Source organism: Gallinula chloropus (genome assembly GCF_964237585.1).
Source record: "Gallinula chloropus genome assembly, chromosome: 20".
Lineage (NCBI taxonomy): Eukaryota > Metazoa > Chordata > Aves > Gruiformes > Rallidae > Gallinula > Gallinula chloropus.
The window spans coordinates 3,203,495-3,230,676 of NC_140105.1; the positions used below are offsets into that span (position 1 = coordinate 3,203,495).

A 27,182-nucleotide genomic window follows, 5' to 3' on the forward strand; every position below is an offset into this window, starting at 1 on the left:
GTGTTAAAATGTCTCAGAGTTTTCAGTATTTTAATCTTTCTTTTCTCTATTTTTTGCCTTCTTTTTAAAAAGGTAAAATTTTAAACCAGAAATTGTATTCTAGATTGGTGTTTCTAAGAGCAGAAAATTAATTAATGAGTAAAATATATTTATGGTACCTTTAACTTAGGGACCACCTTGCAATATTATGGGAAATGCCACTCTTCTTTCTGTTTCCTGTAGTAACGTGGATTTAAAAAATGTATTCTCAGGATAAAAGGGTTTTTTTAGTCATAACTAGAAGAAATGTAGTGTGATGCTTTACACATATATGAGAGTGAGGAGATGCTTTCTGTAGCTAGGGATTAACAATTCGTATCTACATACTATATCTTTCTGAAAATCCAAACCTTTCAAATACTGGTTGGTTTTCAAGTCTAAATAGAAACATGTTAATTTAAGTACTGTGAAAATTAGTGTCTGCAGTTCTTTTTTTATGCAGTGGTATATGCATGGAACTCATTTGCATCTTTTCAGCTTCGCTGTACAAGTGCATTCTGCAGCAGGATTTTGAAGAAACCACATGACTGATAGAGAACATTGTTATTAAATATGCAAGACCACATTCAAATTTCAGTACAGGAATTGGTGATTATATAGCAATTAATATTCATGCATGACATAAATGAAATACTAACAACTAATGGCCTTCTGATACAGGGAAGGTCCAGCAGATAGATACATGGGGAGTTATTAATCAGTAATTTGGAGGCTTTTTTATGACCGTTCAGGGAAGGATGGTGTTTGGTTGATAAGCTGGGAGAGCCTGGCTTGGACAAATGTCACTTTCCTTCTGATGTAGGTGACACCTTGCTTTATGTATATGTTTATATCTATCTAGATAAGCTTTGCAAGTTTCTGCTCATTGAGGGAATTTTAATTGTTTGAGCAGTCCAGCTCTGTGTAGAACCACTTTGGAGTTGATTGCAGCTTGCTTTTTTCAGCATGTTGAAGTATTTTACAAGCTATATCATTTTGGAGGAAGAGAAGATCAGACTCAACATTAATTTTTATTCTGAAATACTTTAATACTGTGTCAGCTACTACCTAGGAAGTTGATTCAGCTTTAGCATATCTCAAAGAAGGACCAGAGTCTGAAGGAGATTGATATAGAGTGAAACAGTGCATTATGTACCAGGACCAGTTTTTTCCATTTTGATGTTTTGGTTTTTAGTTAAATCACAGAATAATAATTTTAAAAGGTCTGGAATTTGAAACTAAACAAAAAAAAAGCGACTCTTAAGACATGCTTCTTTTAGTATTAGAAAACCTCAGATAGGGTTTGGTTTACACAGAAAACTATATGCTTTTTGTCTTTCCCTTCCCATAAAGTATTCTTTGTTGTATGGGATTGATCCGGTTACTGGAAACTGCCTGGCTGTAGGAATGCAGCTGTGTAAAAACAAGTTAAATAGTGTACAGCAATGCTGCTCATTTAAATATGACAGGAAATAAAAGGAAAATTGAAGATAGCACTTGCCATGTATTTCCTTCTCAGAACAGTTTGATTATTGCAAAAAAATTTGGCTTTTTTTGCCAGTGAAATTTCTTGCAATTCCGTTTCATTGGTCTAGGGCAGTGTAGGAGTAAGTCCTTCAATATTGCAGAGGGAGAGGACATACTCATAGATTCCAGCACCTCCAGCTGTGTGTTACTGGGACGCCTGGAGGTGGTTCTGCACTGGTACAACTGAGAGATGTGAATGAGTAACAGTTCTAGTCGCTTAACAATTCTTTATCCTCTTGAATGAGAAACTCTTGTTTATTACTAAAGGCACATGGAGAGTCCTTTTTCCCTAAATATTTTTCTATATTTAGGATATAAATTGTAGGGCTTTTGGAGTTTGTTTTTGTTTTTAAATTACTTGAGTGTTTTGTTTTGGTTTTTGTTCTGTTTTTCTTAGATAATGGAAAAAAAAGTCCTGCTTCTCATGGAAATAGAAGAAATGAGGTTAGTGTAGCTTAACACGTTCAAATTCCTCAGTATATAACTGTATAGATTTTAGAATGTTCATTTAATGTGCAGTTTTCATGGTGTTATAGTAAAGAATTGGTGAAATGACAATTCTGGTACCTCTCTCTGGGACAACATATTTTGCATGAGGTACATGTGCACATATTACTTTTTGCTATGTGGCCTTCATTGCCACTACTTTTTTTTCCTTAAGTAGCTGCTCCTGTGCTACAAACTCTGGCTGGAATAATTCAGTCTTACTCAACTAAATAATCTGCCTTTTTATTGAAGATGTGTCCTTCACCTGTTGTTCTGCCTCTTAAAGTGGTTGTAGGAGAAGACAACTTAAGGGATGATCCAGTGGTTTAAACAAAGATTGAGTGTTGGGGAAAATATGTTCTGTTCCCAGCTTTATTGCACGCTTGCCAAAATGACTTGGCCAAGTCACAAATCTGTTTAATCTGTTTTTAAAAATGGGGATAATACTTCATGGGTGGAGGCGGGGGGAATGATGAAATCTCAGTGCTCTTTTCTAGCACTTTTTATCAAGAGTTATGCCTTGTCTTTTAAAATTAATTCCTTGGGTTTTGAAGTGACTTGCTTTGTCTGCAGTGCAAACACCCTTGTTCTCTCCCTCTCCAACTTGCCTCCCCTTACCTTGTTTCTGAGGAACTGTTGGCTCTGGTTTTACCAGAGCTCTGTACTTCCTTACATACATTGTTCTGTGAATGCTGCTATCCCTAAACTGTTGTGTCTAGGAGTGTAAACAATCCTGGATCTGATGAGTTAACGCTGACGTGTGTTCAGTGCTTCAGTGTTCTCTAATGAAAAAGATGTTACAGAAATGCAGAGCAGTATGTTTACTGGATTGCAGTTGATCTTGAAATTAGTATGGGAACATAAAAATGCTTTAGTTATTTAGTAATATGTGATACATAATTGCCATTCCTCTGACAAGTTTTATTCTTAATGCAGCTTCTAGTATGGGTATATCTTTAGAGCTGTAGAAATGTTGTGAGGAATGCTCAACTTTAAGTGATCATAACCTGTTCTGTTAACAGTATTCATAGTCAAAATACTTTCTTGGTCAAGCCTAAAGGTCCCAAGTTCACCAAATTTTTTGCTGTTGAAAAGCATAGAATATGTACTCTTGTTTACAAGTGGAGTTCTGCACTTCCTTTCATGAGTAGTAAATTCTGGAAGCTTGTTTTTCTGTATTAGTTCAAATTTTAACATTTAAAGATAATTATTAGAAAAGTTGCATAAGAAAACATTTATTTTTTAATGTATTAAGCACAATACAGCTTTTAAATGAAGGTGTTGTGGTGTTTTTTACTTGACCCTCTTGAAGAGAGATTAGACCCTGAGAGTTGCTTTGCTTTGTGGCCTTTCAGGCTCTTTGGAGTCTTGATTGGTTCTTGAGTGTCCACACAAGTGATCAAGGAAGGTAAGTTTGTGTATGCTGTGGAGCAGTCTGCGCATATCAAATTTTGTGAGGGTCTGTGTGTTCACTGGAAAAGTGTTAGGAATTCACAAATAGAAGAATTCAAAACTGGTTGGAACAAACGTTCTGCAGAGTTAAAATATCTCAGAATATATTGTAAAATCTTGATTTCCGTTGAGATACCCAGCCCAGCAGCGTCACCAGTGTGAAGCAAGTATGGAATGGCCCTTGGACATCAAACATCTCTAAGTCAGTAATTGTGAAATGTAATCAATGCCAATGGCTTTTTTAGAGGAGTCTGAAAAAGTCTGGTCTTTGACCAGACAGTCGGATTTAAGGGGTAAATTAAACACTGCTGTCTACTCAAAATTAGAGTTGGTAGGAAGAGGTTTTTGTCACTCTTCAATGGCCTGAGTTAGTCATGGATTTCTGTGTGAAATAAAAGGAATGTTCTGCTCTTGGAAACAGAGTTCTGTCTGAAGTAGACTTTGCTTCCTCAGTTCAGGAATGGTGTTTTTCTCCCTGCAGTCTGGGCCTCTGCGTGTAGCTGTTCTTTTGGTCATGATTTGGGAGTTTTGACATAATTTTGCACTAGAATGCAGGTCTCTGGTGAGGTAATAAGACTTTTGTTACTCAAGTAGTGTGTGAGTCATGTAAGTGCTTTTTTTATGATGATGCCTGCGTCAAAACACATCATGAAAACACTTGTTCACTGTACTTCCCCATCTCTTAGTTGTAAAGAGTAATGAAATGCCAAGTGCTGTATGTTTGGCTCTAAACAGTTGTGTTTGGTTTGCTGATGGCTTTTTATTTAGCGTTGAGTAATATTATTATAGCTTCAGTGTTTCTTTATGAACTTCTGCATCCCAGTGAGTCCCCCGTAACTAAGGATGAAATCCCAGGTACCTCTCTAACTAGCTAACTTGGTATTAAAGCATAGAGTGGCTTTGGTCCATGTGCTTGAGCTCAGATATGATTGTAAGTCGTATGCTCTATGAAAAGGCTTTGATTGGCACTTACTGTCGTGGTGAAAGTTTGAGCTTGCATATTTGATAATAGGAAACCATTGTTAAATGCATTTATCTGAAGGAAGAAGAAATTATGGGGTTTTTTGTTGGTGGGGTTTTTTTTGTTGGTTTTTTTTTTTACTTTCCTGTTGCAAGTGTTTTGTTTCAGTTTTTTAAACAGGAAACTATTGTATTGTAGAGTTATGTATGCTCTGCTGGGCCTCAAAACAGCGATTTGAAATTTGTCAAAGATAGAGGCACACAAACTTCTGGACAAATTTTAATTCGTGTTTATAGTTTAGAATGAAATTTAGGGATAGAGACCACACAACCTGACTCTGCATACGGCTTTTGTGTACAGAGATGCTAAATACCGAAAATGCACTGTTTCCATAGGCGGAGTTTCTTTTGTATTCACAGGCTGGGGAGCCTCAAATTCCAGAGGCATTACATGAGCAGTTTTAATGAATTAGTGTCTGGTTTTCCTGCAGCAGATGTGACAAGCAGCTTTATAAGCTGCTTCCCATCGATCGCTGTTTTCCAGCTCTTTTGTGTCTTTCTTTTGCTTAGAGAAAAGCAGCGAAGAGCCTGGTTTCTACAGTAACTGCTGCCTACATTCTTGCCTGCAGGCCAATTTCTTTCTCGGTTCCTGCAGCCTGTGCAGGGCTACTGTATTGAATTTCTTTAGGTTTTGGGGTCGCTTTTTTTCTTCACACACACCCCCCCCCCCCTTTCTTCTTGCTGATTTAAATATTTTACCCTTTAAGAAAGGAGGAGAAGGCAGTGGGTATTTGTGATCACGAGATAGGTATTTTTCAATTCACCATAGCACATTTCCACGACCAGGATAACCGAAATGTTTTTGCTGCTGATCAATACCAGTGTTTGTGTGGTTGGTATATACAGAAAATGCAGTGTCTGACTGCTAAAACCAGCAACCTTTGAAAATTTGTAATAGCACTTTTGTTAATGCTTACTTCTGTAGCATAATAACGCAGGGGAGGGGTGGGATCAGCTTTAAGCTGTTAATAGAATCATTTACGTTTGCAGCAAAATTGCTATCGTTGAACAACTTTGGGCCATGGCTTCTTCAGTCTCGACTCTTAAATGTGAACACAGGCTTAAAACTGCATTGGTCCTTATGAAATGAGCTGTCTAAGAGGGAAAGGAGAACACTCTTTCAGACAAGAAAGTGTGTTACTACTCAGTTTGCATTTGCTGCTAATGGCTCAGGAAAGTTCCTGTTGTTGTCATCAGTATTCTGTTGTCATAGGATCATTTTTTTGACGCAGACAGACTTGTTTCCAGATCCTTCTGAAAGCACACTAGCACCACTCTTAGAATGAATACCAACAACTTTACACACTTCTTATGCACTGGCTAAAACAAGAGCAGGGAAGTACGTAACCTACATTTCCTGTGTGGGAGCCATTCATGTACAACTAGATCATATTTCTAGCCTGTGCTTACAATTTGGTAAAAGTGTTTTGTTGGTCAACTTGAATTAACAACATAAGGCTACAGCAGTATTTCATCACTCATGATGATGCATAGGTCTTTGCTTCTGAATCTTAAGACATCTGAGTATACATACAGATAAATCAGTGATCCTTTTCTTCAGGGTGTTTTTTCATACTGCTTTTTGTTACTGTGTAGACACTGATGGCACACCTGGAAAAAAACCACCAATACTTGTGAGAAGCGTGCCCTGTGCTCAGAATAAGGAGTCTAATCGCTGGTTTAAAAACCTGAGGGTGTTTTGTTACTTCTGGCATTGAAGGTCGAGCTTGCTATAGAGCCCTCACATTTTCTGTTTGTGAAGGACATGCTTTGCAACTATTGATCTTCGGTCAACAGAAATCAATTGCAAAGGATACAGAGAATTAAGGGAACACACAAGAGGTCATGATTCACTCCCCAGAGGGAAAAGCTGCCACTTTTTAAAGGGCAGTTGCTTTTTGGGTAACCTCTATAAGTGTCCTGACTAGTAATGGCCACATGTAATTGAATGTAAATTTATGGTAAGTTGGCTAAATAAAAACTGAGTTTAAAACCATGGAGGCAGGGAGGAATTCATCCTGGCACGACTTGTATGTGTAGATGTAGGAAGTGATGCTGTGTTCCTGCTGGGGTAGTTTCTCACATTGCTGTACAGGGTGTGGCCAACTGCAAGCAGAAGAGCCTAAAAATCTTCCTTCTGAAAAGTTAGTAGACAGGTTGGGCTGTATGTTTCTTTAATATAAGTTTTAGAATAATTTTTTTTTTAATCCCTGCAAGTTGATAGAGAGAAGTGGATGCTCCTCTCTTACAGTACCAACAAATACAGAATGCTTTACAAATGTGATGTTAAAGCTGGAATTTCTGATAGGAAATATACCTTATGTAGATGAACAAGCAGCTATCTAAAAAAACTGCCCATTGAGAAATTTCTGGTCGAGTTCTGATTGTTTTGGGCAATATAAAAACAATTATAATCTGATTAGTAATACATATACCTGATCACCCATATCCAGAGTGTCCATTATAAAATTTCCTATACTCTTAGCATTTTTCTTATTATGAGTTAGTTTTACTTAGGAGTAAGTTTCTGTAAAACAAATCACAGAATGGTTGTGTTTAAAAAGTTGTTTCCTACAAAAAAAATGGCAAGAGCTATTTCATTAGTAATTATTCAGTGCTTGGAGTTTCCAGTTGGCTATTTAATATCATGACTCTTTGGGTGGATTTACATATCTACGTTCCTTATTAGTTTGGAAACCTAGTTTTTTAACTGTTGGGTACTTTATCTTAAAATTGTGACTCTGCTTTGAAGTAGCTCAGTTCAGTTTGTCGTCTTAATAAGTTTTGGATTTGTTGATCCTGTCTGGGAATAAAGATGATGATTCTGTTCTGGAAATGGGCTGCAGTATTGACTCGCAGTTCAATTAAACACAGCCCAAAGTCTTAAAAATAAATTGTGGATGTGAATAATTTAGCAAGCCTGCTCTTGGTGTTGAACACTCAGAAACCTTTTGGTATAAAATTCAGAAGAGGAAGTTACAAAATGTAAGTTCCTTATGGAAAAGGGTAGGCTGAGTGAAGCAGCCTTGGTGTGGTAATAGTCGCTTTTCTCCAAGTTACCAGAAGCTACTTTCAGGTGTCTCCGAGACGTGGAGTTGAGTCTTCTCTCAGAGGTTTCCTGGTGTTTTGTGTGTGTCACTTTGAGGGGCACCAGGCTCAGCTCTTTCTTTAGAGATGTGCTTTTTCTTCAGCACATGAAGACACTATGCACAGACTTTGCAAAGGCTGAAATTATATGTAATTTTACTTGAATTTCTGAGCTTTTTTTACCTCCATGGTATTTCTAGTTATTTTGTAAAGACTCATCTTTTAAGCCTTATTTAAAACCGGTTTTAAAACAATAGCTAGATATATTTTATAATTAATTTCCTAATAATTTGTTGTGATAAAATCAATAATAAATGAAGCAGCAAATGTAGAAATGATGAAATTTCAGTGCTCGTTTCATACTGAAATTTACCCATTAGCAGGAAGTGATGGAACGTGCAATTTCCAACTGCTGTGCTCCTATGGATGCTTGAATGCCACCCACTTTTGACATGCTAGTCTTAGATTTCATTTACAGATGTTATGTAGAACGATGCTGAGGAAGTGGTACCCTCGTGTGGCATTCTAACTTTGTCACGTTGGGGTCAGTGACCTGGGCAGTGGGACAGAACGTACCCATTGCAGGCAGCAGATAGTGCTGGATTTGGGATGGGGAACGGATAGCATGCTGGAGGGCAGGGCGGTCAGCTAGAGGGACTTGGACCAGCTGGAGGGCCAGACTGACTGGAACCATGTGAAGTTCAGCAAAGACAAACCTAAAGCCCTGCATCTGAAGTGGGTAAGGGAGGGGAATGACTGACTGGGGAATCCTGGAGGAGGAGAGTTGTATGTCTTTCAGCTTTGCACCATTGTGATGATGGAGGTTTGCCACCTCCTGGGTGGTTATGGTGTCTGGTTTTGGGCCACCCATAGAAACAAAACTGATGACAAACCGAAGAGATAAAGGGAGGGCTGCTGAGATGCTGGTGTGTATATATATGTAGCATGTGAGGAGAGGTTGAAGGACCTCATTTTTTGGAAGGATTCAAAATTTGATTAGACCAAACCCTGAGTAACCAGGTCTGACTTGGAAGTTAGCTCTGCATTGGACAGAAGATTGGGCTGTAGAGCTTCAGAGGTCCCTTCCAAACTCTATTTCTCTATTTCTATCTGAGTGATGCAAAAAAAGAACTTTTACTTGACTTCTAAAATACAACTGAAGCAAAAGCAGGCCTGGAAGTGTGCATTGTAGTAGTAGACTTAGCACGTTTTCCCACAAGACGCTTATCTGGCACCCCACAAAGTTGCTTTAGAGGTAGTGCTTAGATCAACATATCTCTTTTGCTGGGAGCTGTAGAGATAGTAAGAGTTTTCTAGGGAATAGGTTGAAATGATTTGATGCTTCTTGTCTGTTTTGCAGTAGTCAACCCAGAATTAACTTTAAAAAAAGGATTAGGATCAGGAGTTGCATTTTGGTTGTGACACATGTGCTGCAGTTTCTTAGATGGCACAGTGTCTTCCCTCCTGTGTGATGCTCTGTAGAAAGTGCAGTGCAAGTACTTGTCATAATCAATAGATGCACAAAATTATTGAAGTGTGGATAGCACGAAGAGCTGTTTGAAATACATGAAATACAGCACCAGTACATCAGCTGAGTAGTGCTGTTCGTTTTCATCACTTAGATGCCTTACAGATACCAACTTTTCATCTAAGTTTTTCAACACTCAGTTGTAAACATTTGTTTTTAGCAATCTGTTGGATCAATCTCTGTCTGATTTTGAGTGGCATTGCCCTATAAAAGAAGAATGATAGTTGAATAGATGAGGTCTAGAGTGGCAGCTTGCAGAACAGTTTTGGGGTTTTTAAGTGGGTTGTATAGATGAGTTTCTTCTCTAGCAACCGCCCTGTGGTAGCACATCATGAAGCCATTGTAAACACTTTAAACAGGGAGTAAAATCAAATTCAGCTAGCTGTAGACTAAATGTTTGATCAGGTCTCTCCCTCTGGGTGTGCTGTGGTTTATGTTTAGTTTGTTGTATAACTAAAGAATATGCCAAAACCAACTTGGTTCTGATCAAACTAGAATGTGTTCCTTTCTTGGATTTTGGAAGTAAATGCAATACATTTGTGTTAATTCAGTTTATTCAGAAAATCTGTTTCATCTGGTTAATAAACACTCTTCTGCCTTTTGGCTGAATTCCAATTACAAAAACTGTGGTTCTGTTAAAAAAAAAAAAAACACCTCTGTTTACAAATGGGAATCAATTGACAGATGTAGTCTTTTGATAATATTCAGGTGTTTTCCTGTTCTAACCACATAGCAATTGTTAAGTAATACTGTTCTTCCTTAATAACGGCGTCCTTTCAAGTTCAGCATGGGAAGTGTCAACTATAGCAGTAGTATCTTCAGGTTTTTCCTGACTGTAAGTTCAAATTGTTTGGCACAGTTGTATACAATACCTTTGAGTAGACAAAACTCCTGTTTTCAAGGATGTTTTTCATTTGGCCATGCCCCCATGCAAACTTGAGCAGCATTTGAGAGGACCAGGTCTCTGCTGTACTTTGCAATCTGTGCTTTAGTCCCAGCTGAGTTAGCTGCCCTTACCTTGTTTTTGCAGAAGATGCACAAGACAGGTAATGCCTTAGGATAGTGCAGTCGTTTGAGAAGGGAGATGTTTCAGTGGACGTGGAATACTGGGGGCATTGTCAAGTGTATGTTTTACATGTTTCCATATTTATGGTACTTGTGTGTAAATTGTGAACATCCTCCCTCCTCCCCATAGTAACCCCACCCCAGCACTGACTCTGGTTGCTCATCAAGTACTCTGTGGGTTTTTTTACTGGGAAATAAGATACCTAACCAGTGAGTGAGCATCTAAAGCTATATCTGGCTGTTCCTGCATTTTTATTTTCTTAAAATTGAAATAAGCTTGTTCTGAAAAGCATTAAGTTAAATTTGCAAGTATAGAGTGGCCTCATAAAATATATAGAGCAGGTGACTAAAATATAAACCTGTCAAACACTCTGAGATTCTCACAGGGATTTTCATTTAATCTTTAGCAAAAAGGATGCCTTTGGCTACCCGCTCTGCACTTGAGAAGTAGTGTTGTTGTTGTTGAGGAACTGAAATGTTTAGAAAACATTCTTATTAGCAGAACAGCGGAGATGCCTTTCAATTGTCACTAAACCAATAGAAGCAAAAAGTACTTTATACTGGAAAAAGCAAAGAGGAATGGATTATTACTGAAGATACTAAAAAAAACCCCAACAAACAACACACAAAACAACCCAGAAATTAGTCCATTTAACTTTCTTGCTGAAATGCCTGTGCAGTTCTTTGGCACAGATTCTGTTCCTAATTTAGTACATTGAGCATGTTTCAGAAATAGGTCGCCTGTTAAATTCGGACGTGGTCCATACTGAGAAGTAAGGCTGAGAGAAAAGGAAGGTCATTGTCAATTCTTCTTCTTTTTCCTGATCCTTGGGTGTGGATTGTAGGAAAAAAGAATCACTGGGATGCGTGTGGCAAGAAACGTAGTGAAAATCAAATGTCATCTTTGTTCTATAAATACCCTTACAATCATTGTAAGAAATAAAACACATAAGCTAGTGTTTCTAAGGTTACTCCACAGCTGAGTGTTCCTTCCAATTCTTACATCACTTTTTTATTTAATACTTTTCCAGAGAAATGATGACTTTTGTTTACAGTATCTTGCATTGGTAGCCACGTTTCTTAGGCCTGTTCCGGCATGCGGCTCTTTCCATTCTTTAGGACACTAAATGTACCTGGAATCCCTTAAACCCCACCCCTCACATGTTCTGAGGTTTTCTTTCTGGGTAGTGTGTCATTGAAAAGTCCTTTTCATTATGTGGAAGAGGTGTGTAAATACAGTTGTGAGTTTAGGGCTGAGTGCAGTCTTAACAGCTTAAGAAAGAAGAGGTGGTAAAGTTATTTGAGCTGTATTTTTATAGATGCTTTTACGGAGAGAAAATTAAGTTTCTTGTTTGCTCGATCTGTTTATTTACTAAGAAATTATAAAGAGCGTGTTCAGTTTAATTGGGCTAACTTCTAAATGTTATACACAGAGATGTGGAAAGGAAAATGCTCAGAGCTGCATTTGTTTTCCATTATTTCAATTTTTTTTTAAACAATTGCACATTGTTAGTTTATCATTACTCTTTAAATTTGAACATGTAATCTTTGGTAATGTACGAAAAGGGGCAATTTGTTGAAATTGGCTCTTAAATTCAACTCTGAAGAAAGATACTTGAATGTAGTACAACAACAATACACTCTGTAAGTGATCAGAATTAGGACCCATGTGTGTTTTATGTATTTTAATAGAAAATAAACCAAACCTTTTAATTAGACCTGACTACAAAACTGTGCAAACTTCTAACTGGTCAACATTTATGCTCTTGATTGATTTTGATATCACAGACCTATTTGTTCATTTGCCAAGTCTGTTCTTTGTCATCATAAAATAATAACCTTTTGCCTCCAAAATAATACTTCTTCTGAAGACAGTTGCAAGATCAGGTTGAACCTCAAGAAATTTAGAGACAACACATAAATACCCTTGTTACAAAGAATTGTATTTCCTTATATTTCTTTCCAAATTTTCAAGTTGTTTATTTGGGGATTTTTTTTTTCTGGTCACATTGACCTTTCTGTGTGATCTGTAAAGTGAAGGTGGTTACAGGTAATTACATAATAAGGTACCTTTAGGTTTAAATGAAGTTAGTTGATCTGTTCAAGTCAGCAGAAAACTGTTACATTCTGTGAACAAGTGACTTACATGTTTGTTTTTTTACTTTTCAGCTGTACTTTCAGGTTTCCCAGCACAAACATCAAGATAACATTCACAGCTCTGTCCAATGAAAAGAGAGAAAAACAGGAGGCCCCGGAGTCCCCAGTGAAGCCTGTGCAACCCCAGATCTCTCCCTTAACAATAAACATTCCAGACAACATGGCTCACCTGATCAGCCCTCTCCCTTCTCCCACAGGAACTATCAGGTATTTAAACCCTGCAGATGGGATATAGGGCAATGCGTGGGTACAGACTTCCCACAACTTCCCAATTCTTTTAAGTATTTTGGTTTTGTGGTAAAAATTTAGTTGTAGCTCAGTGTTACCTGACGTGGAGAAAAGCACTGTTCTGCTAACTAATGAGATAGTTGCATGAACAGCCTTTAGCATTAACAGTTCCCTTGTTGAATGTGTAGCAGTGTGTTGTTAGAACAGCCAAGGAGCATATCTCTTGCTTGCATTCCATGTGATTCTGATGGCTTTCTGCTCTTGCATGTTTATCACAGCACTTGAAATGGGATAAGTCTAAGTTATGCCATTTTTAAACATTCTCATGGTCACTGTCTCTGAAGTTGTCCATTAAAAAAGGGGGTTTAGTTATCATTGGTGTGAAAACCAGACTGATCTCTTACATCCAGAAGATTTGTTAATGATTAGTCATTGCTGGAAGTAAGCAGATGTTTTATGTAAAATACAATATAAGATTTGGAGTTTAATGTACAGAAGTCTTCTGCAGGGGAGGTTAACCTGGACTTTATTTGCTATGCTGCTTAATTTGGTAATTGAGCCATTGTCTCACTTGTTATTTGGGACCAACCTCCATTGAGCTTAAGCAAGGAGTCCTTACAAACTGGTAAAATTAGTTGAGATACAATTTTTAAAACTCATAGAAAGTTCAGGAGCAAGTATTATATATAAAGGTGTTGAAAGTTGTGTTTCAAAGTCGTGTAAGTGCTTTTGAAAGGGGTTTGTTTCCCCCCACCCCCTCACTTCCTGTATCTTCGCTTGAAGGACTGTTAATGATTGATTTTTAAAGACATAGATCTTGTTAATGAAATTTGAATGTAAAGATAATTGGCTTCTTTCATGCCTGCCAAGATCTTGATCTCAATATTGTAGTGTTTAATGAGATCTATATAAGTGGTGAAAGTAGAGAGAAGAGATCTAGACTTGACTGTATAACAGGTTTGCTTTCTTATTAAAATTCAGGGAAAACATATCTTGCCCAAGAAATGACAGAACAGCTCATAAATATTTCAGATAATATCACATATAGCACTGCGGTCTTTGCCTCACTATGAATTTTGTAATTCTCTTCAGGGCTTTCATGCACCTGTTGAGCAGAGTTTATTACCAAAAAAAAAAAGAAAAAAGGGAGAGACCACAGTCTTCAGTCTATTTTGAGAGCAAAGCTTGACAGTTTCTTTTCAAATCATCCTGTAAACTTGTAAACTTGCTTTGATTATACCATATGTGTCTTTTTGTCAATATATGCTAAAGTGAGCACAGTAGAGGGATGTTGTCAGCTGAGATGTGAAAACATAGAACAGCAGTGACCTATATTTAAAAAAATAAATTAGTTACACATTTTGGCTCTGATCAAGGATTCTTCCATACAACACTTAAAAAATCCATTCTCCTTTGTATAGTAGTATATCACTAGTAGCAAATTGTTTCTGGATTTCTTGTGATGTGAAACTTGAAATTCTTTTTTTTTCCCTGGATGTTTTGCCCAATCTACAGTGCCTGCCTTGTTTCTGAACATAAAAAGGGAGGTAGCAAAAAAAACTTCAAAGGCCAGGCAGACAAACAAAACCTGGCAGATGTAAAATTCTTCAAGCTTTATTGTATAGAACTAAGGAACATTCTCTAGCTTTATCTCCTACTGGACAGTAACAGATCTTGAACTGTAGATTCAGGTTAAGTTAAAGGTAGATAAGGCTGGTTCTGGGAGCACAGCAGGCTTTGTCATTCTGATTTTCAGTTAACCCTTTTGGAATTTCTGAGGACTGTTGAAATCAGTTACATTATCAGTTGCTGGGGGGTGCACATCTTTGTAGAGAATGCCAAAATGGGGTGTTTTTTGGGGAAGGGGACAGACGTCACCCACTGACTGTCTTTTTCCTGTTGGCGATATGGAAAATGTAGAAGAAAACTGTCTTTGTGCAGCTGTGGTTCCTGTGGACTGGGGAAGATGGGAACAACTGTTAGAAAGGTGTTATGCTGAAATTGCCTGTCATTTTACCTCTGATTTTTTTATGATGAATAGCAGAATGTGAGGAATCAAGAGACACTTCTTTCATTTATTACCCTGATACAAACCAAAAGATCATATGAATCTGCTCTGTTGACCTAACACTGTGATAAATTAGGTGTGTCACTGCTGATGCATCCCATTTACAGACAGATACATATGTGTGTATGTATGTGCACATACCTGTAAACACTAAAATAATGTTGGTTTATATTTAAATTGGAATCAACTTATTTTTTTCCCCTTAGTGCTCACTAAAACTTGCTAAATGTGCAAAAATACTGTGCAGGGGAGATGATCGTTTTTGAGCAGATTGAGTACAAGCTTATGGCAGAAATTTCATGCAAGATGTGTTTCTTGTTTCAGATGAGGGTCTTAAAATTTGTGGTTGGTTATGGAGTTAAAGTGGACTTTTCTGTTGGCAAATCTTACACAAATACAATACAACCTAATATACCAGTTAATCCTTTTTTCCTTTGAGGAGGAAAGCCTGAGCTTGATTTGACAGGTTTCTTCCTGCAGTGATTTTAATACCCACAGATGAGTTAGAAGGGCTTGGAAGATGGGGTTTATAATGGAAATGCTGACAGACCCTTAACTGTAGTCTAGGAGCTCTGGTAGTGGGCTTTTCTGCAATAAGAGCTTTTTGATTAGACATAATGTGGTGATATACTGTATAACAAAATAGTAGGATCTTCTTTTTATGCTCTACAGTGCTGCAAATTCCTGCCCATCCAGCCCCCGTGGTGCAGGCTCTTCAGGGTACAAAATGAGTCGTGTAATACCATCTGACCTACATTTAATGGCTGACAATTCACAGTCAGAAAATGACAAGGAAGCATCAGGTGGAGATAGCCCAAAGGTAAATTTTGTTTGAAATATACCCCATAAATTACATCTTAAGTGAATCTAAGACTTGTGAAATTTTGTTTGCTAATGTATATGTGCTAAGTCGTATTTTAACATTACAGACTTCACAAACAATTTGTCAGGGGTTGTGATTACACATAAGATTGATTTTGACCTCTCTTACCTTTGGGGGAGGAGCTGTATGTATTTTCAGTTATGTATTTGTTAATAGGCTATTGAAAATTCTTTCCTGTTATTTGTTTTTCCAGATTTTAATGTTATCTTAAAATCTGTTAATTAGAAGAGCAAATTTGTCTTGTTTCCCTTTCTGCCTCAAGATTTTGGTCATCTATAAATGCCTTAAATAAAGTTAACTGTGTTTGGGTAACTTCTGATTTAAAGAGGTGTGTATATCTTTCAGGTTTATTGATGCAGACTTTACTTTCTCTTGTACAGGACGACTCTAAGCCACCTTACTCCTATGCACAGTTAATAGTACAAGCAATTACAATGGCACCTGATAAGCAGCTCACACTAAATGGAATCTATACGCACATAACTAAAAACTACCCATACTACAGGACAGCAGACAAGGGCTGGCAGGTAAATTTGATTTCTGGAATTCCTTTGAGTTGTGACTAACACTGGCAGCTATTAATGGTCATAAGAAGTGAGTTGTTGAGCCTAGCAGCCCTTCATAAATTCAGCTTGTCAGATGAGTGTGGTGTCTTTTTCCTGGCTGAAGTTCTCCAACAAAGTGGTCAATTTACATTATTCTATATTTGAAACGTTGCTTTAATCATGTAATTACATTCTCTTAACATTTAGGTTTAGTTCCCAGACTTCTGGGGAAGAAAAGTATCATTGGATTTAAATACACATGTATGCTATCTAGGAATGTAATTGTGTTCCGTAGCTTACAATTGTGTAAACATCTGTATTGTTATCTTGAGATAAAATTAAGATACTAAACGTTACAAGTTCAGTTTTATTTGAAAGCAGTGATCTTGACCATGCAATACAGTGAAAGAACAAGTATGTGTTACCTGTTGTTGTCTTGCACTATTTTGTACCCTTCTTTTTGTATGCGACCATAGCCTATTTGTGAACTTTACTGCTCCTGTCCTGAGTTAGACCAAACCCTTCAATTCTGTAGAATTAACTTCTGCTTTCTTTTAATTTTTAAAGAGTTCCAACCTCAGCGTTTGCCAGGATGACTAACTGAGTATGAATCAGCCTGGAGTAGTCTTTCCAGATCTGTATAGAAGTTCAGTGCCTCTGCTGCTGTTTTTAGTTTCAGCCAAGGACAGGAGAGCACGGGTAGCAGAGCTGCCCAGTTTGCCCCTGTGACGTTCAGACCGCTCTGTCCATCGTGGGGTATCAGTTTCACTGTGGTGCTGTGTTCAGTCATGATCTGCAGCAGAGGCATGCTCTGAAGTTATTTTCAGGGAAGTAAAATTTGGAAGGACTGGGGGAGGGGAAAAGTGAGGAAATAGTAATACTCCACTGGCTGTACAAGTAGGAGACTGAAGAATACATGCCTTGTGAGGAGAGGAATAGATTTTCAAATATTAATCATATTTTAGTCATAGAGCCTATATGAAGGTTGAATCACTTTTAGAGGAATTTCATGGTTACTGGGGAATGTTCCTAGCTTTTGCTATGGTTTGGCTAGTAAAGGACTTAGCTGTGGTGGCTAGGAAGTCTCTTTTATTTCCCATTCACACATAAGCCATGCAGAATTCTGGCTACAGTCATACTAACAGATCTGTTTTAGCAACAAGACTGTGTTTATGAAATGTTGGTATGCTTTTTGCGTCCCGTTCTGAAATGCCTGGAATATCTGTGTGTATAATACTGCTTTATGTAAGCATCACCAAACCAAATGTGAGCATATGCTGTAATGCATGGTTAAAGAATGCTGCCTTAGAGCAGTGCATGTGTCTAGATGTGTAATACTTCATAAATCGAAGGTGGGAGACACAGCACACTTAGTATGTTCTGGAATAATTCATAAAAAGAATTGGAAAAGCTGAAAATTAGGTGCTCTTCAGTACCTAGTCACATAAAGCACTGCTATGTGTAGCTCTGCTAGCTTTTATTCATCAGATGAAAGTTAGGGTTTGTGGTATTTCAAATAGTCTTTAAGGCTATATACGCACATATTCAAAACATAGTGTACATACATGTGCATAGTATCCAAATTCTGTACCTTAATAGGTAATACTGAGGTATTTGTATCCTTGATTGATTATTTAAAAGTCTCATTTTTTTGGGGACTTGAGGACTCCTCTGAAATTACTTCAGCAGGTACTTTTGGATACCTACTCTTTTATTCTAGGATATGGAGAAATAAATAGAACTTAGAAAAATGTTCTTGGCATCTTTCTAGTTGCTTAAATTTTTGACAGGCAAAACCATTTCTGTTTTCATCAGTTTGCATTTAAGAAACCATACATGGCTATCATTACTTTAAGTTTTCCAAACTTGCCATCAGGGTCATGAACTCAGACATCTGAGCAGGATTTGCATTTGATTTTGCAAATTTTCTAAGAGCTTTTGTTAATGTAAAGCTTTTTCTCCACTTTTCTCCTGTTCCACCCAAATTATTTTGATATGTATACTTGTCTTTTTCTTCTTGTTCACTGTTAACATTTAGAAATATTTTGAGTTTATTCCCCCTCTCCCCCCCCCAAAAAAAAAAAAGGTAAAAAGTTGTGTGGAAAGCCAAGCATAGATAGAGCCTCTGCAGAGTGTTAGCAGTTTCTACATCTCTGATAGAAGAATTGTGTGTTTTACAGTGTGGATTAAGTACTGCTCACACTAGAGCACAGTAAGGAGGATCTTACTGAAGAGCTGTTCTAGGATTTTTAGGACCTACTGCCATTTGTTGTTTATCTAGACACACTAAATCCTTGGCTCTTTTGTTGAGACAGACTGGACTGTGGGTGAACTCCCAACAATTAGCTGCACTTAGAACTTGTGTAATTTTTTCCCTGTGTTGTGGAACAGTAACAGGATTATCATATAAGGTCAGAATCAGTATATATGCTGTATATTACTGGCCTCTCTAGAATGAACTGACTCTCTTTTTTGACACCTGGGGAAGGGTGAATGTATGAAGACTGATATTTTTTTATTTTTATTTTTTAACACTGCATTATGCTCAAGAATTTGGAGTGTTGTAACAGTTTGTTGCAATCACGGTGTTTCTCATTAGAGAATTGAATGGGATTCCTGTTATTGCTGCATTAGCATACTGGGGTTTTTTTTAATTGTTGGGAAAGATTTGAAAAATGCAAGTGTCTCTTCAGGTTTATGGCACTGCCTTTGTGTAGTGCACTGAGTTCTGTTGAATTAAGGAATGAAAGAGCTGAACCCCGAGTCGCCTATAGTACGAACTGTGCAGTAGGCCACATTCTGACTTGGAAAAGTTATATGAATTCTACATATTTTTTTATGTTTCATAGAATTCAATACGTCACAATCTCTCTCTGAATCGTTATTTCATCAAAGTACCACGTTCCCAGGAAGAACCAGGCAAAGGCTCATTCTGGAGGATAGACCCTGCCTCTGAAAGCAAATTAATAGAGCAGGCTTTTAGGAAAAGGCGGCCTAGGGGAGTACCTTGCTTTAGAACCCCTCTGGGACCACTGTCTTCTAGGTAAGGAAAAACAGATGAACACAAAGACTATGGCTGTTGTTTAATCTTCAGGCTGATACAGACTTGATACTTCTGGATACAGTCACAAGTTCAGTAATTTAATTCCACCCAGACTCAGTATTTGAATTCTGTTTTGTTTACGAGGAGGCTGCCCCATACACTAGGCTTGTTATTATTGGTTGCCTTTAGTGTTAAAGAACTGATTCAGTTTGCATAACTATCAGCTTGTTAATGTCAGCAAGCCTTACTGTACCTTTGTTTTGGTGGTTTTTGGGTTTTGTTTGAATTTTTTTAGAGATTTAGAATTTTGATTTCTAACTGCCATCTACTGCTTTTTAAAACTGCAAAGAAAGTTATCAATGGCTGGCTAGCATTTTATTGAACTCAGAGATGAAAATTATGCATTTAGTTTGATAATGTTTGAGCAGAATTCATGATGGGGAAAGAATGTGGGTTTTAAATTATTCCCTCTGTAAAGTTACAACCTTTCTGCTGGTGCAGATCTTCTGTTACTTTCCTGTAGACTGAGATTTGCTCATCGTTCCTCTCCACCAGAAGAAACATTGATATTTCACAGACTGTTTAAAGAGTCTCCCTAAGAAGGCATCCAGCCACTTCCTCTCAATTAACTATACCTGAAGTTTGCTGTTAAATTCTGTCCCTGCTTAACAGGAGCTTTATAAGATCAGAACTGCTTTGGGTTGTAACTGTACTTGCCAGAAGTCAGAGGTGCCCTCCTGTGGGCAGTGTGTGTTATGGCCTCTGTAGAGGAAGGTCACGGTCTGTCACAGTTCAGAAGTTAAAACACATCAGCTGCTGCTTTCATTTTTAAATACAGAAGTGCCCCAGCTTCTCCTAATCACTCTGGAGTGTTGTCTGCGCACTCCAGTGGAGTCCAGACCCCCGAGAGTCTGTCCAGGGAAGGATCTCCAGTCCCAATGGAACCTGAGCCTAGTGCTATCCAGCCAAAACTAGCGGTAATACAAGAAGCGCGATTTGCACAGAGCGCCCCAGGTGAGGAGTGCTGCAGTGAGCCTTGGGGGTTGGAGGTGGGAGAGGGCTAATAGATAAATATTACCAAGACTTCATCTGTACACCAAAACCCAAAACAGGGTAAATATTTAACCTTTTCACATTTAGAGCAAATCATTGATAAAGGTGTAAGCATGCCAGGGAAATTCTGCTTGCATACATACAGACTGTTCCCCCCATGCAGTTCCAGCACCCTTGATGGCTTTGTTGCTAAGCAGAGATTGTGCTTCTGTCCAATATAGGACTGTACTGTCTTGTAACTGTTGTCACTTCCATTCAAAAGGTATTCTTTCTGGTTCAGGAAAGAAAACCCTTACAAAAACAAACAAAACAAACCCAAAACTTGAGGTTACATGGGTTACAGAAATAAGCAACTCTCTCGCATGCATCTGTGGTTATGTCCTTTCACAGGTGGGGATGAAAAGAATTGATAGAGAGTAAGTTTTGCATGATAAGGAATTTCCTATTTAAAAGTGAGTGTGGGGCATGGTGAGATAAAGATGTGTTTGTTTAATTATCTTAGTTCATATACTTTTGCCATCCATTTTCTTGATGATATTCTAGTACTGCAGCAGTGCCAGTGCCCATTCTGTGGCAGGAGCAAACATGCTCCTGAGCAGAGACATGAGGCTTTGTCCAGCTGTGGAAGCTGAGAGTCTTGCCAGTGCAGACATGCTCCCCACAACACCTGGAGTGCATGTTCCCACTGTGGAGGAGCTGTGCAGTACAGCCACATTTAGGGGTGGTGGGTGAGGGGGCATTGCCCACATTGCAGATGGGCCTTGTGGAGCTGATGCAGCACTTAGCTATTCCGAGCTGCATACTCAAGCTGTGTCGTAACTCTCACTGGCCAGTTTGATCCTGTGGAGCATTCAGGCATTAGTGAAGGATGTCTTGAAGCTTTAGTGCTAAGTTCAGAAGAATGTTTGGGTTAAAAGAAATAATTAAAATTGTCAGTCTAATTTTGATCTCTCTCTTCATAGGATCACCTCTATCTAGCCAACCAGTTTTAATTACTGTACAACGGCAGCTATCACAACCTATGAAACCCGTCACCTACGCTGTTGCAACTCCTGTGACAACATCGACATCCCAGCAGCCTGTAGTTCAGACAGTTCATGTTGTCCACCAGATACCAGCTGTATCTGTCACAAATGTGACTGGATTAGCACCAGCAAACACTTACACTGTAGCTGGACAGGCAGTAGTCACGCAAGCTGCGATGGTAACCCAGCCCAAGGTAGAACCTCAAGAGAATGGAGACCACAAGGAAGTAAAAGGTGAGAACCTGTGGGGTTGGTTGTTTTGCTGGCTTTTATACAGAAGGATTATTGCTTGAAACTTGTTCCAGATCAATGCCTGAAATGATGGCTAAAACAGAAGATTATGCATCATAATTTCTGAGATGCATTGGAGTTACTAATAAAGGAGTACTTTTTCACTGAGTAAAACCAAATGGTTCTTCAACACTTTCTTAACAAAAGGTCCTTTAATGCTTTCTTGTTTTTAACAATGTTTTCCCTTTTGTTTTTCAGTTAAAGTGGAGCCTATACCTGCTATTAGTCATGCTACAATAGGAGCTGCTAGTCGTATCATTCAGACATCTCAGACCACACCCTTACAGACAGTTACCATAGTGCAACAGGCACCTCTAGGTCAACACCAGCTACCAATAAAAACTGTAACACAGAACGGAACGCACATAGTACCCATCACCACTGCGATACAAGGACAAGGCAATGCTGGTATGTATTGTGTCAAGAAATTGTGTGGCTTGGTATGTGCTAAAGTTTCAAAGTGACCAGTGCTGAATTGCTGAACTCTGCTCTCCTGTCCTGCATAGTTAGACTGAAAACTAAGTTCTACAAAAAAATTCGATTTACAGCCTTTGTAAGGGATTGTTCTCTCTCTGTTGATAAGAACAAGTGTTTCTTTTCATTGATGATTACCTGAATGGCTGTTTATTCTCTTTGTGGTCATTATAGGGATGCACTTAGTGATAACAACCCATCCTCCCTCCTCATTAAACCCAGGATATAAGGAAGTTTTAAAAGATGTTCCTGTAAAACAGTGCCATTAAAATGGTAACTGCTCCCCAGGTGATTTGTCGAGAACCAACCAACAGGAAAACAAGACAAAACTTGCTTGTGGGTTGGCTTTTTGAACTGTTACTTTTTATTCTGTTTTTATTGAACCTGTATTAAAAATGACCAAAAAACCTGTGAGATGTTGATGCTCTCCTTGTCTGAACGCCATCTTTCCCCTCTCAGACTCAGCAGCCTGAGTGGGTAGCAGTACTCTGCCATCAGTTTCGTGTATTCCACACGTGTTCACAGAAGGTTCAGTATTGGTTTGCTTTGCATCAGTTTGGATGCATACAGCTTGTTGGAAGAACTTCACTTTGAGATATTTCCCAATACTGATGGAGCTTTTTTGTTTTAAAATATGTTTACAGAGATAGTTTTAGGTTATTTTACATCAACATATCACCCACATTTCTGCTTCCATCACTGACTTTCATAGGTTAGTGTTCTGTCTGCTTTTCCACTTCATTTCCAGCTTAACTAAAGCAAAAGTGACCACTGTCAGACTTGGTATGCACCTTTTTTGTCAGGGGAGATGTATGAATTGAGACGAGTCATGTGAAACATGCCAAACAGTTAATTTTTTTTAAAGTAAGAAATAATTCTTTGTGTCTTTTTCCTGGACTTAGTGCAATCAGAAAGCTAAGAAATCCACAGCAACTGTGGTTTTTCTAAATTAAGATCTTAAGTCTCAGCAAAACAGTTTGGCAGCGTGTTTTACTTCCAGACAGTGTAACTGAAAGCTCTGAAGTATGAAATGATTCCAGTTTTCTCACTGCAGAATAAAATTATGTTACCAGATAATCTTTATATTGACTTTCAGTGTAGATTTCAAACATTGTTGCTCTTTGCTGTATTTCATGCTTAGATGTATCAGCTGTGGCTGCAGCCAGCAAGTCTCTTTATACCAAACAGCTCCCAGAGTGAATAATGCAGTTAATAGTCTCAGTGCATGTTTGAAGATGAGGGGTATTTTTTTTCCCTTCATTTAGCAAAAGGAAGTTTCCAGTAAGATATTTTATTCAGAAGAAACCATCTCTATGGCATCTCTTCAGAAATTACAGGAGGACTAGCTTTTCTAATAGAAGCTGAGTAACTTCTGAGGTACAGGAGCAAATGATTTTACAGTGCAGTGAAGCACCTGGTATCAGCTAAGTATTTTCTAAAGTATTTGTTCTACCAGTAAACACTGAGTAGAGAACAGTTTGGTTCTATTCCAGCTGATATTCCAGGTATTCTCTAGGACAGCTTACTAAGAACAAATATCACAAGTTTAGCAAATAAGAATTCTTTCTGGACTTTGGAATGCTCTAATAGTGTCAGCAAAGTGTTGATGCTGAAGAAAGAGAGCTTGTTTGTATAAAAAAGATGCTTTGATAATGTTAATTTCAAGAAATGCAATGAATATGTAAATAGATAATTAGTACTTTGCATCATTTGCAGGGACATTTGAACAGTTGCATTGATAAAGTCAGGGTTGGTATTGAGAAACTGACTGCTGACAAGTAGAGGGAGGAAACCTTTGGGATGTCTCTCCCATTAATGGTGACATATACTGTCTCCTCCCTGAAATGAGATTGGTTAAAAACTTGTATAGGATGTTTGAATTTTGTATGTTTCTGTTGAGCAAATTCAGGTGTGCAGCTGAATCTAATCACACCCATCATGTCTTAATGCTGCTCCGTGTTAAAGCACTGCCTTTTCCTTACGCTGTGGGTAAACCTCTCCTTACCTGTCACAGGGGAATGGCTGCTTGAGTTGTGTGCATCTCGTGACTGTGTGAATTGCACAGCTTTTCCTAAATAACTTGAGGCTGCTGATGGATATTACATGGTAGTGCTCTCCTTCCAGGCCAAGTAATGCATTCTGCAAGGGGCTGCAGACACAGCCAGGACACACTGAAAGGGGATTTTGAATTTGCTTCCTGGTTCTGTCACAAATTACAGTGTAGATTGGCTTTTGGTTATTTCATCTTTCTGTGTCTTCAGCTCCCACTGACAAAACGGAGACCTTTCCCCATTCTCCCACCTTTGTCCAAATCTGCTTCAAGCTGAGTGATTTGGGAAAACAACCACCTTTCAGGTTTGTCCAAAGATGAAGCACTTGCCCCTGAAGCCCAGCTGGGATCGGTAGCGCCCTGGGTAGCCCGAATACAGGAATTCTTGGTTTTAATGAAAACACAAGTTTGCTTTCAGCAGCGTGGGTTGTGTCAGGGGTTTGGGTGCTGAAGTTTTGATTTTCTTCTTGCAGCTGCTGCGAGTCCCTTGCATATGTTAGCAACCCATGCCTCTGCATCGGCATCGCTGCCGACGAAGCGCCAGAACGGAGACCAGTCCGAACAGCAGGAACTCAAACGTATCAAAACAGAAGATGGAGAGAGCATAGTCATAGCTGTTAACGTGGACACCCCACCTGTGGCAGTGAGTGATAAAGGCAGCCAGAACTAGAAACTTAGGGGAGTTTTCTTTTCTTTTTTTTCTTTTTTTTTTTTTTTTAAATAAACTCCACGGTGCCAAAAGGAGACACTTAAATATAACACCTAAAATGTTGGAACATGTTCTCACGCAGTGGGGAAAGGGGCCCTGTGATCAGACTTCAACTTTCAGCACTGAAAAAAAAAAAACCCAACACAGGTGGCCTTAAAACTCGGTAATTTAAAGTCAAACTGCAAACCATCTTGTTCCAGAGGCTGTGACCCCGCTCCTCCCTGCCCCCTACTGAACTGTGTACACTGAGAAGTACAGTGTTGGGGAGGGCTGCAGCTTTAAAAAAATCTCTTATCAGATTATTTTAAGGACTGAGTATCTCAGTGTAACGGCAGCATGATAAGCGCTTAGTGTGAACTGGTTTCAAACGATTGTATATTCCTTAAAGGGAACAGAGGCAAGGAGCCATTTCCTACATCTTGGCAGCTAGCCTTTCATAATGACCTACCCGATGCAGTTGTTGGTAGATATGCAGTATTTTGTTGTTCACATGTGGAATTAGAAATTTTTGAGGTGTATTTTCATTTCTTTGCAAAAATAATGGGGTCTTTGACATTTCAAATCACTCCATTTCTACTCCGGAAACTTTGGAATCACACAATACTTTTCATGTGAAATTTTGTTTGGTAAAAAACTGAATGTAGGGTTTTTTTAACCAATGGAATGATTTACTTTTGTCTGTCCTGTTCAAGTTCAGATAAAGCTACTTTATTACATCTGCAAATTTTCATATTTTAGCAGTTGCCTGATAAATTTAATCAAATTTTATTACCATGTGTAGTGATCAAATGCTTCTTTGGGCTTGCATGTAACTGATTAGAAATTACGATGTAAATGAGCCGTTAACTGACGTAAAGAACTGCTATGAATTTGACCAGAGCTGCACTTATCTGTTTCTCTTTCTGCTACCTTTTGCTGTTTGTTACTTTGTGTTGACTTTGACTGTCCCTGGCATATTTTTCCAGTCTAAAGTAAAACAAGAGTCTCGCTTAATATTGTGTATGTTTAAGATAACAGACTGTTCTTCATTTAGAAAGATGAAATTCTTTATCACAAGTCCTTTTAAAAAGAGAGTAAAATTATCTTGTCAGAGGTATATTCGATATTTTTAAGCTTAAGCACCCATCAGTAGAAATTAATCTGACCAGTTTCTCCATAACACTTTTGATGTCATGCTCTGACCTTTTTGGGTCTCCATGAAGAGTAGCTGTTGTGGTTTTCTAACAGTGGCTACCATATTATTATAATAATAATAATTATTTTTTTTTTAAAGTGTGTGTTCTGCAGTTGAACATTTTAAACTGTATTGGTAATTTCTCACTTTAATTGTGGTAATAGATTCCACTTCACATTTCAAAATTAAACTTCAACGCAAGGCTGCTGTTCAGTCTTCAATTCACACAACGTCTTATTTCCTCATGCAGTAAGGTGAGTGAAAGCTAGATAGTTAGCTTAATTTGAATCTGATTTTTGTCATTTTCTGTAATAATGATGCATTATTTATATTTCCTTTCCCACTACGAAAGGAAAAAAAACCTGTATTTTCATGATGGGACTGAACAGTTTGGAGTGGTTTATTTAGGCAGCTTTTGGGAACTATTTACCTAAAGACCAAATATGAGAAATCTGTACAATTTTGTGTTCATCCACAAAATGGAACTGTTACAATGTCTCTGCAGATAATACATATTAAAAACTATGAAAAAAAAAGAAACTCTACACAAGCTGAATTTATAACAGGCATTTAAAAAGCAGCATAACCTGAAAAGAAACATTTCTGTAAAATTGCAACGTTTTCTTTAGAGGTTTTAAAAAGTAAAAAAAAAAAGTAAAGTTTTAACATACTTTTTTTAAGAAAAAAAAAAATCCAGTACTAGTAATTTAATTTGGTGTTGAATGAATTGACTAGAATGTGGTTTATTTTCAGAAGTGAGAATCTGTTCACAACTAGGGCTAGGTGAATAATAGTGTATAAGATTTTTTAAATAAAATTAAATTTTATTCAGCAAATTAACTAAGTTGAAATTACTCAACAAGTGTGTTTGAAATTATCTATGTATGTTTTGGGGTGATTAATGCAGTTTACGGTGGCAGTGCCACAGGAAACGTCGTTGGACTGAACAAGCCAAGGTGATCCTTACCATCAGTTAACAGCAGGCAAGCTGCACGTGGTGCCCTCCTGGGTAGAGGGGGAGGACAGAACGTGGTCTGGCTCCTGATTCTGTGTCCTGGTGGTGTGTTGCACCTTTGGGTGCCTGTGGAATTTGGCACAAGAACCCACCTTCGCTGGCATGGATAAACCCTTTGGAAAAGCTGGGTGACGTGAGGAAGCTGCTTACAGTCTTAGGTAACAACCCTGTACGCTTGTCTGTGCTTCTGGTGGTGCTGAAGAAGGCTCATGTGGGATGATCTCCAGTGCTTTTGAGTAGTGCAGGTGTCTGTCTGTGTGTCAGGCCTTGGGAAGCCCAGTCAG

The 27,182-nt window shown here is 38.3% G+C and overlaps 1 protein-coding gene across 1 annotated transcript in view; it reads left to right on the forward strand.

Annotated features, from left to right (window-relative positions):
* Nucleotides 1-26,849, forward strand: part of FOXK2 (forkhead box K2) — a 44,695-nt gene extending 17,846 nt beyond the window's left edge. The window contains exons 2-9 of the mRNA XM_084273390.1: nucleotides 12,353-12,547; nucleotides 15,309-15,456; nucleotides 15,900-16,046; nucleotides 18,914-19,107; nucleotides 19,946-20,121; nucleotides 21,123-21,419; nucleotides 21,675-21,884; nucleotides 24,474-26,849. Of these exons, the coding sequence (XP_084129516.1) occupies nucleotides 12,353-12,547; nucleotides 15,309-15,456; nucleotides 15,900-16,046; nucleotides 18,914-19,107; nucleotides 19,946-20,121; nucleotides 21,123-21,419; nucleotides 21,675-21,884; nucleotides 24,474-24,670 (1,564 nt within the window). The 3' untranslated portion in view covers nucleotides 24,671-26,849. The remainder of the gene's footprint in view (nucleotides 1-12,352; nucleotides 12,548-15,308; nucleotides 15,457-15,899; nucleotides 16,047-18,913; nucleotides 19,108-19,945; nucleotides 20,122-21,122; nucleotides 21,420-21,674; nucleotides 21,885-24,473) is intronic.
* The last annotated feature ends 333 nt before the right edge of the window (nucleotides 26,850-27,182 follow it).